The following is a 13,621-nucleotide window of genomic DNA, read 5'->3' on the forward strand; positions in this document are numbered from 1 at the left end:
GTGAGCTGTATCTAAAATGTTATTTTAATTAGCTGCTCTTTTTTTAATCATACTTGTATTTACATTGATTTAAAATGATAAATGCAATAAAACATGTTTATGTTACATAAAGTTAAGGTGAGCTCTGACTCTTCTAGTTCAAAGGTCAGTACAGGTAGCCCTTCGTATGACACAATATCAATGAAGTAGCTCTCAACTTCTAAAAGATTGGTGACACCTGCATTAGAGGAAAATCTACAGTGGCCAGGAAGTGCAAACCACCAATAAGAAATCTGAAACAGTTCTACAAAGCTTGAAACAAATTAACATTTCAGAAAACAATTTAACAACACACAAAACACTTTTAAAAGTTGCGTAACAAAAATAATTTTAGAAAACAAATTTACATTTCAGAAAACAAATTAACAACCCACTGAACGCTTTTAATTCAATTCAATTCAATGTTATTTATAAAGCGCCAATTCATGCAACATGTCATCTCAAGACACTTTACAAAGTCAAATTCAATCATACAGATTAGGTCAGATTGTACAGATTGGCCAAAAATGTCCTATATAAGGGAACCAGTTGATTGCATCAAAGTCCCGACAAGCAGCATTCACTCCTGGAGAAGCGTAGAGCTACAGGGAGAGTCGTCTGCATTGTACATGGCTTTGCAGCAATCCCTCATACTGAGCAAGCATGAAGCGACAGTGGAAAGAAAAAACACCCATTAACGGGAAGGAAAACCTCCAGCAGAACCGTGCTCAGTATGAACGGTCATCTGCCTCGACCGACTGGGGGTTAGAGAAGACAGAGCAGAGACACAACAAGAGAGACAAAAAAGCACAGAAGCACACATTGATCTAGTAATCTGTTCTACATTAGATGGTAGTAGCGGGTGAGCCGTCTTCTCTGGATGATGTCACAGTTAACAGAACGCCAGACCAGGTGTACCTACTATGAAGAAAAAAGAGAAAGAGCAAAAAGTTAAAAGCTGAAATGACAACAGTCATTTCAATGTAATACAATGCAAAACTGGAGAACAGTAGACTGAAGAACAGTAGAAATCAGTAGAGTGAGAAAATTAGACCATGATGTCCTCCAGTAGCCTAAGCCTTTAGCAGCATAACTATAGAGGTAGCTCAGGGTAACATGAGCCACTCTAACTATAAGCTTTGTCAAAAAGGAAAATTTTAAGATTAGTCTTAAAAGTAGACAGGGTGTCTGCCTCACGGACCAAAACCTGGGAGTTGGTTCCACAGGAGAGGAGCCTGATAGCTAAAGGATCTGCCTCCCATTCTACTTTTAGAGACTCTAGGAACCACCAGCAGACCTGCAGTCTGAGAGCGAAGTGCTCTGTTAGGAACATACGGGGTAATCAGAGCTCTGATATATGATGGAGCTTGATTATTAAGGGCTTTATACGTTAGAAGAAGAATTTTAAATTCTATTCTTGATTTAACAGGGAGCCAATGAAGGGAAGATAAAATGGGAGAAATATGATCCCTCTTGTTGATTTTCATCAGAACTCTTGCTGCAGCATTTTGGATCAGCTGAAGACTTTGAACTGCATTTTGTGGACTTCCTGATAGTAAAGAATTACAATAGTCCAGCCTTGAAGTAACAAATGCATGGACTAGTTTTTCAGCATCACCCCTGGACAGAATGTTTCTAATTTTGGCGATATTCCTGAGGTGAAAAAGGAAACTCTGGAAACCTGTTTAATATGGGATTTAAATGACATGTCTTGTTCAAAAATAACACCAAGATTTTTTATTTTATTACCAGAGGCCAAGTTAATGCCATCCAGATTAAGTGATTGATTAAGAAGTTTATTTTTGAGGACTCTGGTCCAAGGATTACAACTTATGTCTTGTCAGAATTTAAGTGCAGGAAATTTAAAGTCATCCAACTTTTGATGTCATCAAGACATGACTGCAGTTGAAGTAACTGATTGGATTCATAAGGATTCATGGATAAATGTAGCTGAGTGTCATCAGCATAACAGTGGAAATTAATCCCATGTTGTCTGATAATTTTGCCAATCGGAAGCATATATATAGTAAATAGAATTGGTCCAAGGACTGAACCCTGTGGTACTCCACAAGTGACCCTAGAGTTTGAGGAAGATTTATTATTAACATGAACAAACTGGAATTTTACAAGTAAGAAACATAATTTACATTTCAGAAAAATAAATAACATGCAAAACACTTTTACCATTCCCAAAACGAATTTATAAGCATATCCAATTGTTGAGATGTCCCCTGTGCCTCTGGTCCCACCATCTGTTATCCTGACCACACATGAAAAATAAAATTGCGTTAATTTATGTTTATATGTTTACTCATATGTTTGCCACAAAACAGACAAAACACCACTCGATTGCTGTCCATCTTGTTACACCATGAACCACTCCCCACCGCTCCCACCATCACTTCTGAGTTAGCCTCAAGGTTGGCACAGTCCTTCCCCCTTTTGTTGTTTGGAAATTTATTGTTTGGAAATTTACCCAGAGTTGCCGGAAAGAAAAAAGTGTGTTTAGAACTACAAAATAACTTACTTCTGTTCATTCTTGTGTTTTAATGTCACAATTCTAGGTATCCTCCTTTATCTTTTCTTGGGGACAACAAGGTGACCAAAGAGAGTAACTTTGGCAGAGTTATTTTGTTTTTTGTTTTGCAGTTTTTAATAATTTTTTTGTTTGTTTGTTTAATGTTCTTTAGTCGGGCATGCTGTTTAAACTTATGGACCACTTGTAAAGCTTTAACATTAGCAACCCAGCCATGCACACTTTGTTTGCAGTATCAATGCAGAGTGGTGAACATCTCTAGCTCTGACTCCAGCTAGAAGGGAAGGTAGTGGGAGAACTTGATTCCCTTTTAGGGCTTTTTGATATGGTAGGAAAAAGATCCAATCTTGACTTTACTCCTAGCCGATCAGGACTGATCAAGCCGAATTTCACCAATTTGTGTTATCAGCTGATTTCTCTCTGGTTTGCATACACTTTGAAATGTACATTACAGTTTACGGATCACTTAATATTTCTGCTTTTAAATCTAGATCCCCTAAAAGTAAATAAAAAGTACCCTATTTTCTCTGTATATAATTTTATACTGAAGCATGAATGTGAACATATTTTAGAACTCAGAGGTATGTGAAAAACCTACATCTTACAACACCTTAAAAGTTCACGTTGTTTTACTTTCCCAGCCTTTTTGGCAACTATAATTGTAGCTTTTTCTGCTTTCAGATTTTGTCGAAGCTTCACGGAACATCTTCCAGGAGGACCTAGAGGAGTTGGGTTTAGGATATGGTCCCTTCACCTTCTCATATCATGAAGCAGCCAGTTTGATGGACACATCAGCATTTCATTCACCTGTAAGTTCTATCAGAGCCTTTTTAAACACTCAATGTCCAAAACATATGGCTGATAAGCTTGCCCCAGAAAAGACATACAAGAACACATGGACAGAGGTGCATGTTTTAAAATCAAGAAATCACACATCAGGTATCCCCAATAAACATGCACTCAAAGAACAGTCTCATGATGTGTATAAATCACTGTGTGCACCTGCAGACTTATGAATCAGAGTGCAGCTACAGCAGTGAGGAGATGGAGCAGTTTCAGACCGAAGTGAAGCAACTGCAGACCCAGATGAAGCAGCTTAAGGTGAATTTGCTCTCTGTGGAAACCTATCTTCATACTACCAATAATCCTCTGATAGAACCATATGAGCAAATCTGTTTCTGAAACCCATGATCTCTTACCAGCTGTCGTACTTAGCTGCAGTAATCCTATGCACATTCTGAATCATCCGAGTCATGGCAACTGCAACAGGCTTAAATCGAAGGACACTGGACTTCTGCTCAGTTTTTGTGAATTCATTTTGAGCTCTATCCAGTAGTCTATCAATTCTGAAGGCTTGCAATCTAGAACTGACAAAGACTACTGGATAGGTTTGAAAATATATTGACAAAAACTGAGCAGAGGTTTGGTTGCCATCGATTTAAGTCTGTTATAACAATCTACAGTAAAGAGTTAAACGGTTAAGGATTCACACCCCTAAAACGTTTGTTAGACTTTGTAAAATTACAACTACAAACCTTTCCAGATGTGATTAAGGTTTTATGTGAGAACCTAAGTTGTGCATTATTGTAAAGGAAGATCAGGTTGAGGTAAGATCACTTTCAAAATAGACTTGTATATAAAAGGACAGATGTGAGCATATTAGTCAGAAGTTGTGCATAACAAACATTTATAAACTCATAATAATTGAAATCTCATGCAAAAGATACAACATACAGTTTAAATAGTTACAACTTCAATAACTAATAAATACAAATTTCAAGTTTAAATTTGTGCTTTACTCTTCATGAACACAAACAGCAGCGGCTGCTTGAGAATACAGATTTTTTCTATGAGAATACGAATTCACAACAGTGGTCTGACGTCACGGTTTTGAAGGCTGGTTAATGGAGCACAGAGTGCAAAGATAGGAGCCGCGCATGCGTTCCGCAGACTGAACTTTCCCAGAATGCACCGCGGCCGCAGCTTGATTCGAGACAGCGCAGAGATCACAGTGGTAAGTTAAACATTCCCTTTTCTGCTGCTGTTCTTCAAAAGTACGTTTTCAGATCGTTTGAGGCGAGAACATTATACTTTTAAGCTTCCCTATTTACAGAGTTCGTGCGTAATTTAAAAAAAAGAGTTATTTTTTTAGATTTATTTCAGACTGACGCGTGTTGCTTTATTAACTCAATAATTGCTGGAATAAATTGTAAATGTCTCCCAAGGATGACAGCAGCATATAAAATAGGGCTGGACGATAATTTAATAACAATATATATCAGTCGAAAGACGTGTGGCACAATAAGGGAAAAAAGGGTCGATAAAAGTTGGTAATAGAGACAGTTTTCCTTCCTTCCTCTTAGCCTATCATATTAGTTGATGCTGCAGTCACTGCTTCCTCTCAACCAATCGTAATCGCGGACCCAGGCACGCCGCCCTCTCAAACCACAACACAGAGCACGTAAATATGTCGCAGCAAGGAGCGGCGGAGGAAATTGTTCCAAAACGGGGTTTACTTGTTCACCAGTCTGACAGAAATAAACCACAGTGATTTGTAAAACTTGCAAGGAACCGGTAAAAACAAAGTCTGGTAACGCAACCAACTTGTTTCATCACGTAAGCCGCTCAGCCGCTCACTCCCGCAGCAGCGCAAGCTGTGTCGGCCCCGTGCGACTCCGCGTCATCTTCTTAGGAATCTTATGGAACTTCTTCCAAAACAAAGCAGGTATAGCAGCTAAACTGGGCTCCCTTCTTTGTGATAAAATGACAAAGCATCCAAGCGGCATAAGGACATCACGCATGCAGTAACATGCTTCACAGTGATGGATATGCTGTTGTCTGCAGTTGAAAAACCTGGCTTCAAACAACCACTCGCCACTCTTGATCCGCGATATAAAGTTCCAGGCTGCAATTTTTTCTCTAGCAGCGCTCCCTAACAGCGCTGGTCACTTTAGTTTATTCTTTATCAGTATTTAATAACATCACCCAAGTCTCTTAAGTTGAGTTATTTTTCTTTTAAAAAAAATCCGTTTTGGTTAAAAACGTTGGTTAAATAAGAATTTAATTGGGATTGAGTGTTTGTGTGTGATATATTAAAAGTAAGTCATTTAGCAATATTATCAGAGCCAGGTTTTAAATCTTTTTGATAATTATCTATCGATCAATATGCATTTTTTATCAATATGCTTTTTTTCTATATTGTCCAGCCCTAATATAACATCTATAAATAAATAAATTCTAAAAATGTTTTTCCTAAGTGAGTTTCCTCTGAGTAAGGACACGAAGAATTGAGAGGAGAAAGAGGGAAAGAAAACAATAGTAACAATACATGAAAAAAAAATAGATATTTATTTTAGACAAATGTTTTAACTTTGGAACAGAATGAAGGTGTAACATATTCAACAAATTAACAGTTACTAACGTGGTTTAAAACAAAGAAATAACTTCTATTAACATCGTATACAAATAAACACCTACAAACATACAATTAAAAATAGTTGGAATGGAAATTAATTTACTGATTATTTTAGGTATTTTTACAGGTAGTGAAAAAAATGAAATGAAGCAGCATGTGTACATGACTACTACAACTGATCTACGTTAGGTCAGATGTAGTCATGTTCACTTAAACATGCAGCCAACTGGAGCAGCTGCCTGTCTTCAGCCGCCGGATGGCGTCCTCCTCTGGGTCAATCTCCTCGTCCTCCACGTCAAGCTGGTCACCTACCTCTATACAAATATTGAGGATGATGCAGCAGAGGGCGATTACTTTTGGGGAAAACGTCGGGCAGACCTCCAGCACCCTTAAAAAGATGAAACGCCACCGTGTCTTCAGACCACCAAAGGCACGCTCAGTGATGTTTCTCACCTTGGTGTGGTGCCTGTTGCAGCGTGCCTCCACTTGACCTGTACCAAATATATAATTAACTTGTAATTTATGTAATATGCTGCTATGTCTTAATCTTCTATCCAATTAATATAATGTATGTATCAATTGTGTGTCATTGTTGGCTCTATTTAAGGACATGAAGGTAAGAGATCTTACTGGCAAGCTGTTTTCCTATATGATGCACCGCAGGCCAGCCAGCAGAGGGTCAGCAGCACCTCTATCTCCTGTGGCCATCCATGGACCTTCTGGATGGGCAGCAGCTGAAGGAGGAGGACGATGGTGGCCCTTCTTAGCCTGACGGCTGGTTTCAGGTCCCCTTCATTAAAAAATATTTGGAGGATTGGCACAGAGGTGTTTATCCTCACATATTTTGTTTCTGTTTCTTCCTATAAATAAAAAATGCCAAATGTTAACATAATTGTTTTTTAAATTCTCACCTTTTAACACCATAAAACTATATGTGGTTAAAATGCAGATTATTATAGTTCTCAAGAAAGAAAAGGTAAAATGTATAGTAGTAAATGTAACAAATGGCTTCCCTTCTCTGGTATTTCTACCATTTCAGTGAAAGAATTAACTGAACTAACTGCACACAATTTTTAGATTAATCATTGTAAAGGTGGGCAGACAGAAATAACTTTTCCTTAATGATCAATGCTGTGAAGGTTAGTAGGTGCAACAAAGTAGCTCAACAGCAGCAGAAAAGGGAGTGTTTAACTTACCACTGTGAGCTCTCCACTGTCTCGAATCAAGCTGTGGCCGTGGTGCATTCTGAGATGGTCAGTCTGAAGAATGCACCGCGGCTCCTATCTTCGCACTCTGTGCTCCATTAACCAGCCTTGGAAACCGTGACGTCAGACCACTGTTGTGAATTCGTATTCTCAAAGAAAAAATCTGTATCTCAAGCAGCCGCTGCTGTTTGTGTTCATGAAGAATAAAGCACAAATTTAAACTTGAAATTTGTATTTATTAGTTATTGAAGTTGTAACTATTTAAACTGTATGTTGTATCTTTTGAATGCGATTTCAATTTTTATGAGTTTACAAATGTTTGTTATGCACAGCTGCTGACTAATATGGACACAACTATCCTTTTATGTACAAGTCTATTTTGACAGTGATCTTACCTCATAGTAATGGCTTTTCTTATATTTTTTTCAAATAAAACTGAACTGTCAGGTTTTGCCTCCTTATATTGGCAACCCACTGCTGTGGGCCATTAGAACATGGCTTGAGAACCATTGTGATACCTTTATTGGTTTATGACATAAAGCCCTAATAATGTGAAAATCAGTTGTAATGTGAAAATTGTTGGTTTTGCAAAATCTCGGCAAATGCACTTTTCTCTTTTTTACACAAACTGGCCTTTTTTTAATGGCTTTGCTTGAGAAGAAGAATGAAGAGAAATTTGTTATTCCTGCAGCAGAAGAGCAAACTCTTCATAAACTCCTATTTCCGGGAGAAAAGAAGAACTTTAGCTGACTGATTTGCTGCTTCTGTTGACAGGTGATTCTGAAAGACATGGAACAGAGCAAAAAAAGCCTGGAGGATGAGCTACAGAAGACATCAGAGGTGAGAGTGAAGACAAGAAACTTCATATCCTGTGCTTAAAACCTGGTTTACAGTTTATTCAATACAATTAATATTATAGCACCAATTTACAACACTTGTCATCTCAAGGCACTTTACAAAGTAAATTCTATCAAATCGTAGACAGTTTTCTATCTAAGGAAACCCAGCAGGTTGCATAGAGTAATTGACTTGCAGTGTTTACTCTTCCTGGATGAGCACATAACTACAGTGGGCATTTCCTTGTGTTATGTTGTTGACTTTGCAGCAATCCTTCATGCCAAGCATGCATGTAGCAGCAGTGGAAATCTGCCATTAACCAACTGGGTGTTTGAGAAGACAGAACATAGAACACAGAAGCACTGGTCCACGGATACTTTCTATGTGACAGAAATGTAAAAGTGTATTGGCAGTAGTAGTGTCGTTAGTGGCTTCATCTAGGAGAGAAACACAGCTAAGCAGATAAACTGTGTCAGTTTTCAGTTCTAGAGGATGAAATGGAGCACATACAATTCATTGAAGTAAAAGCTCAGCAAATAGCTATGTCTAGGAGAGAGGTGGTTTTAACCATTGAAACACAGGGCCAACTTTATCATCTATAGAAGGAAAATGTTAAGTTGTTGGCAGCTGTAGCCCAGCCACTCCCCCTTTCAGGATGTTGTCACCACTAAACAGATTGCCAGGCCAGATGTAGCTACCATGAAAAGAAAGAACAGAGAGATAACATAAAGCCAGGTAAAAGTTGAAATCATAGCAAATAATGAAAATGTGGAGAGTAGTACGAGAATGTAGCAGAGTGAGGAAAAGTGGTCTTTATGTCCTTCAGCAGCCTAAGCCTATAGCCTACAGAGATAGCTTGGGATAACCTAAGTCACTCTAAGTTTAAGGTTTATCAAAAAGGAAAATTTTAACTCTAGTCTTAAAAGTAGGCAGAATGTCTGCCTCGTGGCCTAAAACTGGGAGTTGGCTGCAGAGAAAAGTAGCCTAAAAACTAAAAGATCTGCCTCCCATTCTACTTTTAGAAACTTTAGGCATCACCTCGAGTCTGAGAGCAAAGTGCTCTGTTAGGAACATATGGAGCAATCAGATCTCAGATGTAAGATGGAGCTTGATTATTAAGGGCTTTATTGATGAGAAGGAGAATTTTAAATTCTATTCTGGAGTTAACAGGGAGCCAATGAAGGGAAGCTAAAATAGGAGCAATATGATTTCTCTTTCTAATTTCCATCAGAACTCTTGCAGCAATTTGAATCAGTTGGAGGATTTTTGGAGTCTTGTGGACTAAATAATTATGATTGTCCAGCCATGACAGAACAAATGTATTAACTACTTTTTCAGCATCGTTCCTGGACAGGATATTTCTAATTTTGGCAAAATTTTGGAGGTAAAAGATGGAAATCCTAGAGACCTGTTTCATATGGGTTTAAAGTGGAATGTCCTGGTCAGAAATAACACCAAGGTTTATTGCTTTATTACCAAAGGCAAATTTAATGCCATTTAGAATAAATGGTTCACTTAGCAGGTTATTTTTCAAGACTCAAAGACGACAATTTCTTTGTCTGAATTTAAACGTAGAAAATTTAAAGTCATAAAAGTTTTTATATCTTCAAGAAATGCCTGTCTACAAAACTGATGAAACTGAATTAATCAGGATTTATGGCTAAATATTGCTGAGTATCATCAGCATAACAAATTTCTCACATGCTTTCTTATAATTTTTAACTCTTGGAAGCATATCTATTGTAAAGAGAATTGGCCTGAGCAAAAAACCCTGTGGTACTCTACAAGTAACCCTGGAATTTATAGGAGATTTATTGTTTACAGGAACAAACAGAAATCTGTCAAACAAATAAGATTTAAACCAGCCTATTGCTCTTTCTTGAATTTCTACATCATGTTTAAACCTTTCTAGGAGAATATTGTGATCAACTGTATAAAATGCAGGACTGAGATCTAACAAGCACAGACACAAGTCCATTATCTTTGGGAATATGATTAGTAACATTCTGTTTTGTGTGACAGTGAGCACTTCTCACTTCTTTTCTGAGATAATCCATCCCACCTCACAGGTGGGAATTATCTCAGCAAAGGAGAAGTGCTCACTGTCACAGATTTAGAGTGGTTTGTGAATAATATTTGAGGGAAATGGGGATATTGCGTATGTGGAAAAAGTTTTAAATTGTTGAGTTCATCTCATAAAAAATGGGAGCAAAACCAAAAGTGTTGCATTTATATTTTTGTTGAGTGTACATTTTATTGTCTCACACATACCTTTACAGAAAAGACAATATTAATAGTACAAGTATTTTTAGCCCACAATGTCCCCCAAAATGGTTTTTCAACTGTCTTGAAGGAGTTCCTAAATGTAGTAATAAAAATAAAGATAAGCAATTGAATACAAAGATGAGTCTAAACTTTTAACTGATAGTGTAAGGTCACTAGTTTTGGAAATATGGCAGGGTGAATTATTGGGAGTTTAGCAGACTTATGACATGTGGAATGAAGCTGTTGTGGAATCTGGTTGTTCTGCATTTGAAGCTGCTGAACCCTTTGTCAGAAGGCCGCAGGGTGAACAGTCCATGATGGAGGTGGGTGGGGTCTTTTATGGTTGTCCGAGACCTGGTCACGCAGTGTCTATGAGCAGTGTCACAGATGGGGAGAACTGCTGTCCTGATGATCCTCTCCACTGTGCTCAACACTCCCTTTAAACATTTCCAGTCTTGGCATTGCAGGCCCCAGACCAGACAGTTATGCAGCCAATACACTCTATTGTCCCTCCATAGAAAGTGGCGAGGATGGGAGGAGGAAGGTTTGCTCTTCTCATCCAGCACAGAGGGTTCAGACGTTGCTGTGCTCTCTTCACAAGAGTAGAGGTATCTAGGGACCATGTCAAAGTGTCTATGATCTGCACCCTCAGGAATTCAATGCTGCTCACTTGCTCCACTGCAGCATTGTTGATGAGGAGGGGTGTGTGACTTGACTGTTTTTTCCTGAAGTCAATGACAATCTCTTTTGTTTTGTTGACATTCTGGATCAGATTGATTAGTTGCACCAGTCAAGCAGGTGTTTCATCTCCTCTCTGTAGGCCCGTTCATTGTTGTTCCTGATGAGACCCACCACGGCTGTGTCATCTGCATACTTAATGATGTGGTTCATGCTGAACCTGACACAGCAGTCTCGGGTCATTAGGGTGAAGAGAAGTGGACTCAGATTGCAGCCCTGGGGGGAGGTGGTGCTGAGGGAGATGACGCTGGAGGTGTTTTTGGCAACCTGGACTGACTGGAGTCTCTTTGAGGAAATTCAGCAGCCAGTTAGACAGGGGAGTGTTGATTTCAAGGGGGGGGCCAGTTTGCTCACTAGATGCTGGGGTATGATTGTGTTGAATGCTGAGCTGAAGTCCAGAAATAGCATACGCATGTGGGTGTTGTTCTTCTCCAGGTTTCCCAGGCTCAGATGGAGTGCAGAGGAGATGGCGGCCTCTGTGGAGCAGTTGGAGTGGTAAGCAAACTGGAGTGGAAAGGGGGGGAGGGAGGGTTGGGGTTTGGAGATGATGTGGTCCTTCACCAGCCTCTCAAAGCACTTCATCATGATAAGAGTGAGTGTGGCGGACCAGTAATCCTTCAGTGATGAAACTGTGGGTCTATTGGGCACCGGTATCATGGTTGCAGTCTTGAAACAGGATGGAATGACAGCATGGGCTACTGTTGTGAGAAATATGTCTGTGCAGATATGAGCCAGCTGGTTTGCACAGTCTTTGAGCATCCATCCCGGTATGTTTTGAGGCCCACTACCTTCCGTGCATTGAGTATGCTCACCATTGTCCGGTTTTTAGCTGTGTCAATTCTGAGTGCCTGTTCATCTAGGGGATGTGTGTATTGTGGGAGTTTAAAGAGGACCCCAAAAAAACAGCGATAAAACAAGAATCAAAAATCAGAACAGACAAAGGGCTGCCTCTCTTATAGCCAACGTGGGGGATTTACAGTGTTACAGTGTACTCAAATATAGTCAGACATCTTCATCACAAAATCCCGCAACCTCAAGACCTCATACAAATCCATCTTGTCTGTTGCTGTCTGTGCGATGACACATTCATGCATACAATTATCATACAAAACTTTATGTCATCTTGCTTATTACCAGTCCTCTGCTTGCTCGGTCCTCATCTCGGCTGGGCTTCCATATCTGAAGAGAAAGCATTCCTGTTTAACAAAACAGTGACACGGCATCCCTTACACATTAACTCTGCCTATTCCTGGACTTGCCAGAACTCTTTGCGCTAATGTCTTTCAGAAACATCTTCACAACACTCCAACACCATCATGAAATAATACATCCACCATAGTATTTTCTCACAGGAGTGAGTGAGTTCTTAAGAGCTTCAAACTAACCAAAGTAATTATTGAGCGTGTTGAGAAAGAGTTTTTGTCATCCTCACAGGGTAAAGGACCAGCCTTGTAGTATGTGATGGTCTGGATGCCTTGCCACATGTGTCTGGTGTTTGTCTGGTCATGGAAGGATCCCTGGATTTCTAACTATAGGCATACTTTGCCATTCTTATGGCACAGTTCAGGTTTACTCTGGCTGATTTTAGTGCCTCTCTATCCCCACACTTGAACACTGAATTTTGTGCCCACAGCATTTTGTGTACCTCATTGGTCATCCAGGGATTCTGATTTGCCATCTTTTTCACAGAGACATCCTCCATGCATTTCTGGATGTATGTATTCAGCATACTCCCTGATATTGGCATGTTGGTTTGGTCCATGCATTCAATACAGTCCTGTAATGTTGACACAGATCCTTCAGAACAGACCCTCACCTGCTTTGTAGTGGAGTTTCTACTGAAGGAGCCTGTATGCAGAAACCAACAGAGAGATGGTCCGAGGAGCCATGGTGGGGGAAAGAGATTGTTTTGAATGCTGCCCTAATGTTTGTGTAGGCTCTGTCTTGTGTGATTCAGCCTGTAGTTGCAGAGTTCACATCCTGATGGAAATGGGGGAGAACTGTCTTCATGTTGCCCTGAGAAAAGTCCCCAACAACAATGAAAACACTCTCTGGATTTGTGGTCTGTAAAGATTGCTACATACTCCAACAGAACCGAGAGAAATTGTCTCACTCCTGCAACAAATTATGTGATTTTGATCTCTCATCGCTGTCTTGGAGGGTCTCCCTGCTTTGTCTTGACACGACATCTGGGCAGAATTTTTTTCTCACGGGTGTCTGACTACTGTACTGTGATTTGACAGGATTTAGATGGCTGTTTTTAGGTTAGAAAAGCGGAAATGTGTCACGCATCTGTTAAACTACAGTCCTGCACTTCAGTTCAACTGGGGTGGTTTAAGCGTTTCAAACATGCTAATTCCACTCATTGGCAGCGTTTCCTCTATAAATTATCCTAGTGTGCCAGTCCCACCCCTGTAGCACCACACGCCCCCATTGTTTAGAGTCTAACCAAATAGCGCCAGAGCAAACCAGCTATTATGTGTTTGCTCCTTCCTTGATTCCCTGAGTCCACATCTGCCCGATCTTCAGTGACGTGTGTTTAGTGGGGAGGACTTCTGCAGCTGAGCATCTCGTTCAGTATGACTAGAAAGAGCCAAAAGAAACGTT

At 39.7% G+C, this 13,621-nt stretch overlaps 1 protein-coding gene across 9 annotated transcripts in view; it reads left to right on the forward strand.

Moving 5' to 3' along the window:
- si:dkeyp-72e1.9 (syntaxin-binding protein 4) overlaps positions 1-13,621 on the forward strand; it is a 189,076-nt gene that overhangs the window by 162,053 nt on the left and 13,402 nt on the right. For 6 of the 9 annotated variants that reach the window (XR_004933019.1, XM_036148589.1, XM_036148593.1 and 3 more), the window contains exons 14-17: positions 3,236-3,363; positions 3,563-3,655; positions 7,949-8,014; positions 11,450-11,509. Coding sequence is in view for 8 of the 9 variants with exons in the window: in XM_036148589.1 (XP_036004482.1) it covers positions 3,236-3,363; positions 3,563-3,655; positions 7,949-8,014; positions 11,450-11,509 (347 nt within the window). In the remaining variant the exon portion in view is untranslated. The remainder of the gene's footprint in view (positions 1-3,235; positions 3,364-3,562; positions 3,656-7,948; positions 8,015-11,449; positions 11,510-13,621) is intronic. The other 3 variants (XM_036148596.1, XM_036148594.1, XM_036148595.1) reach the window with 1 other exon arrangement.

Source organism: Fundulus heteroclitus, chromosome 16 (genome assembly GCF_011125445.2).
Source record: "Fundulus heteroclitus isolate FHET01 chromosome 16, MU-UCD_Fhet_4.1, whole genome shotgun sequence".
Taxonomy (NCBI): Eukaryota; Metazoa; Chordata; class Actinopteri; order Cyprinodontiformes; family Fundulidae; genus Fundulus; species Fundulus heteroclitus.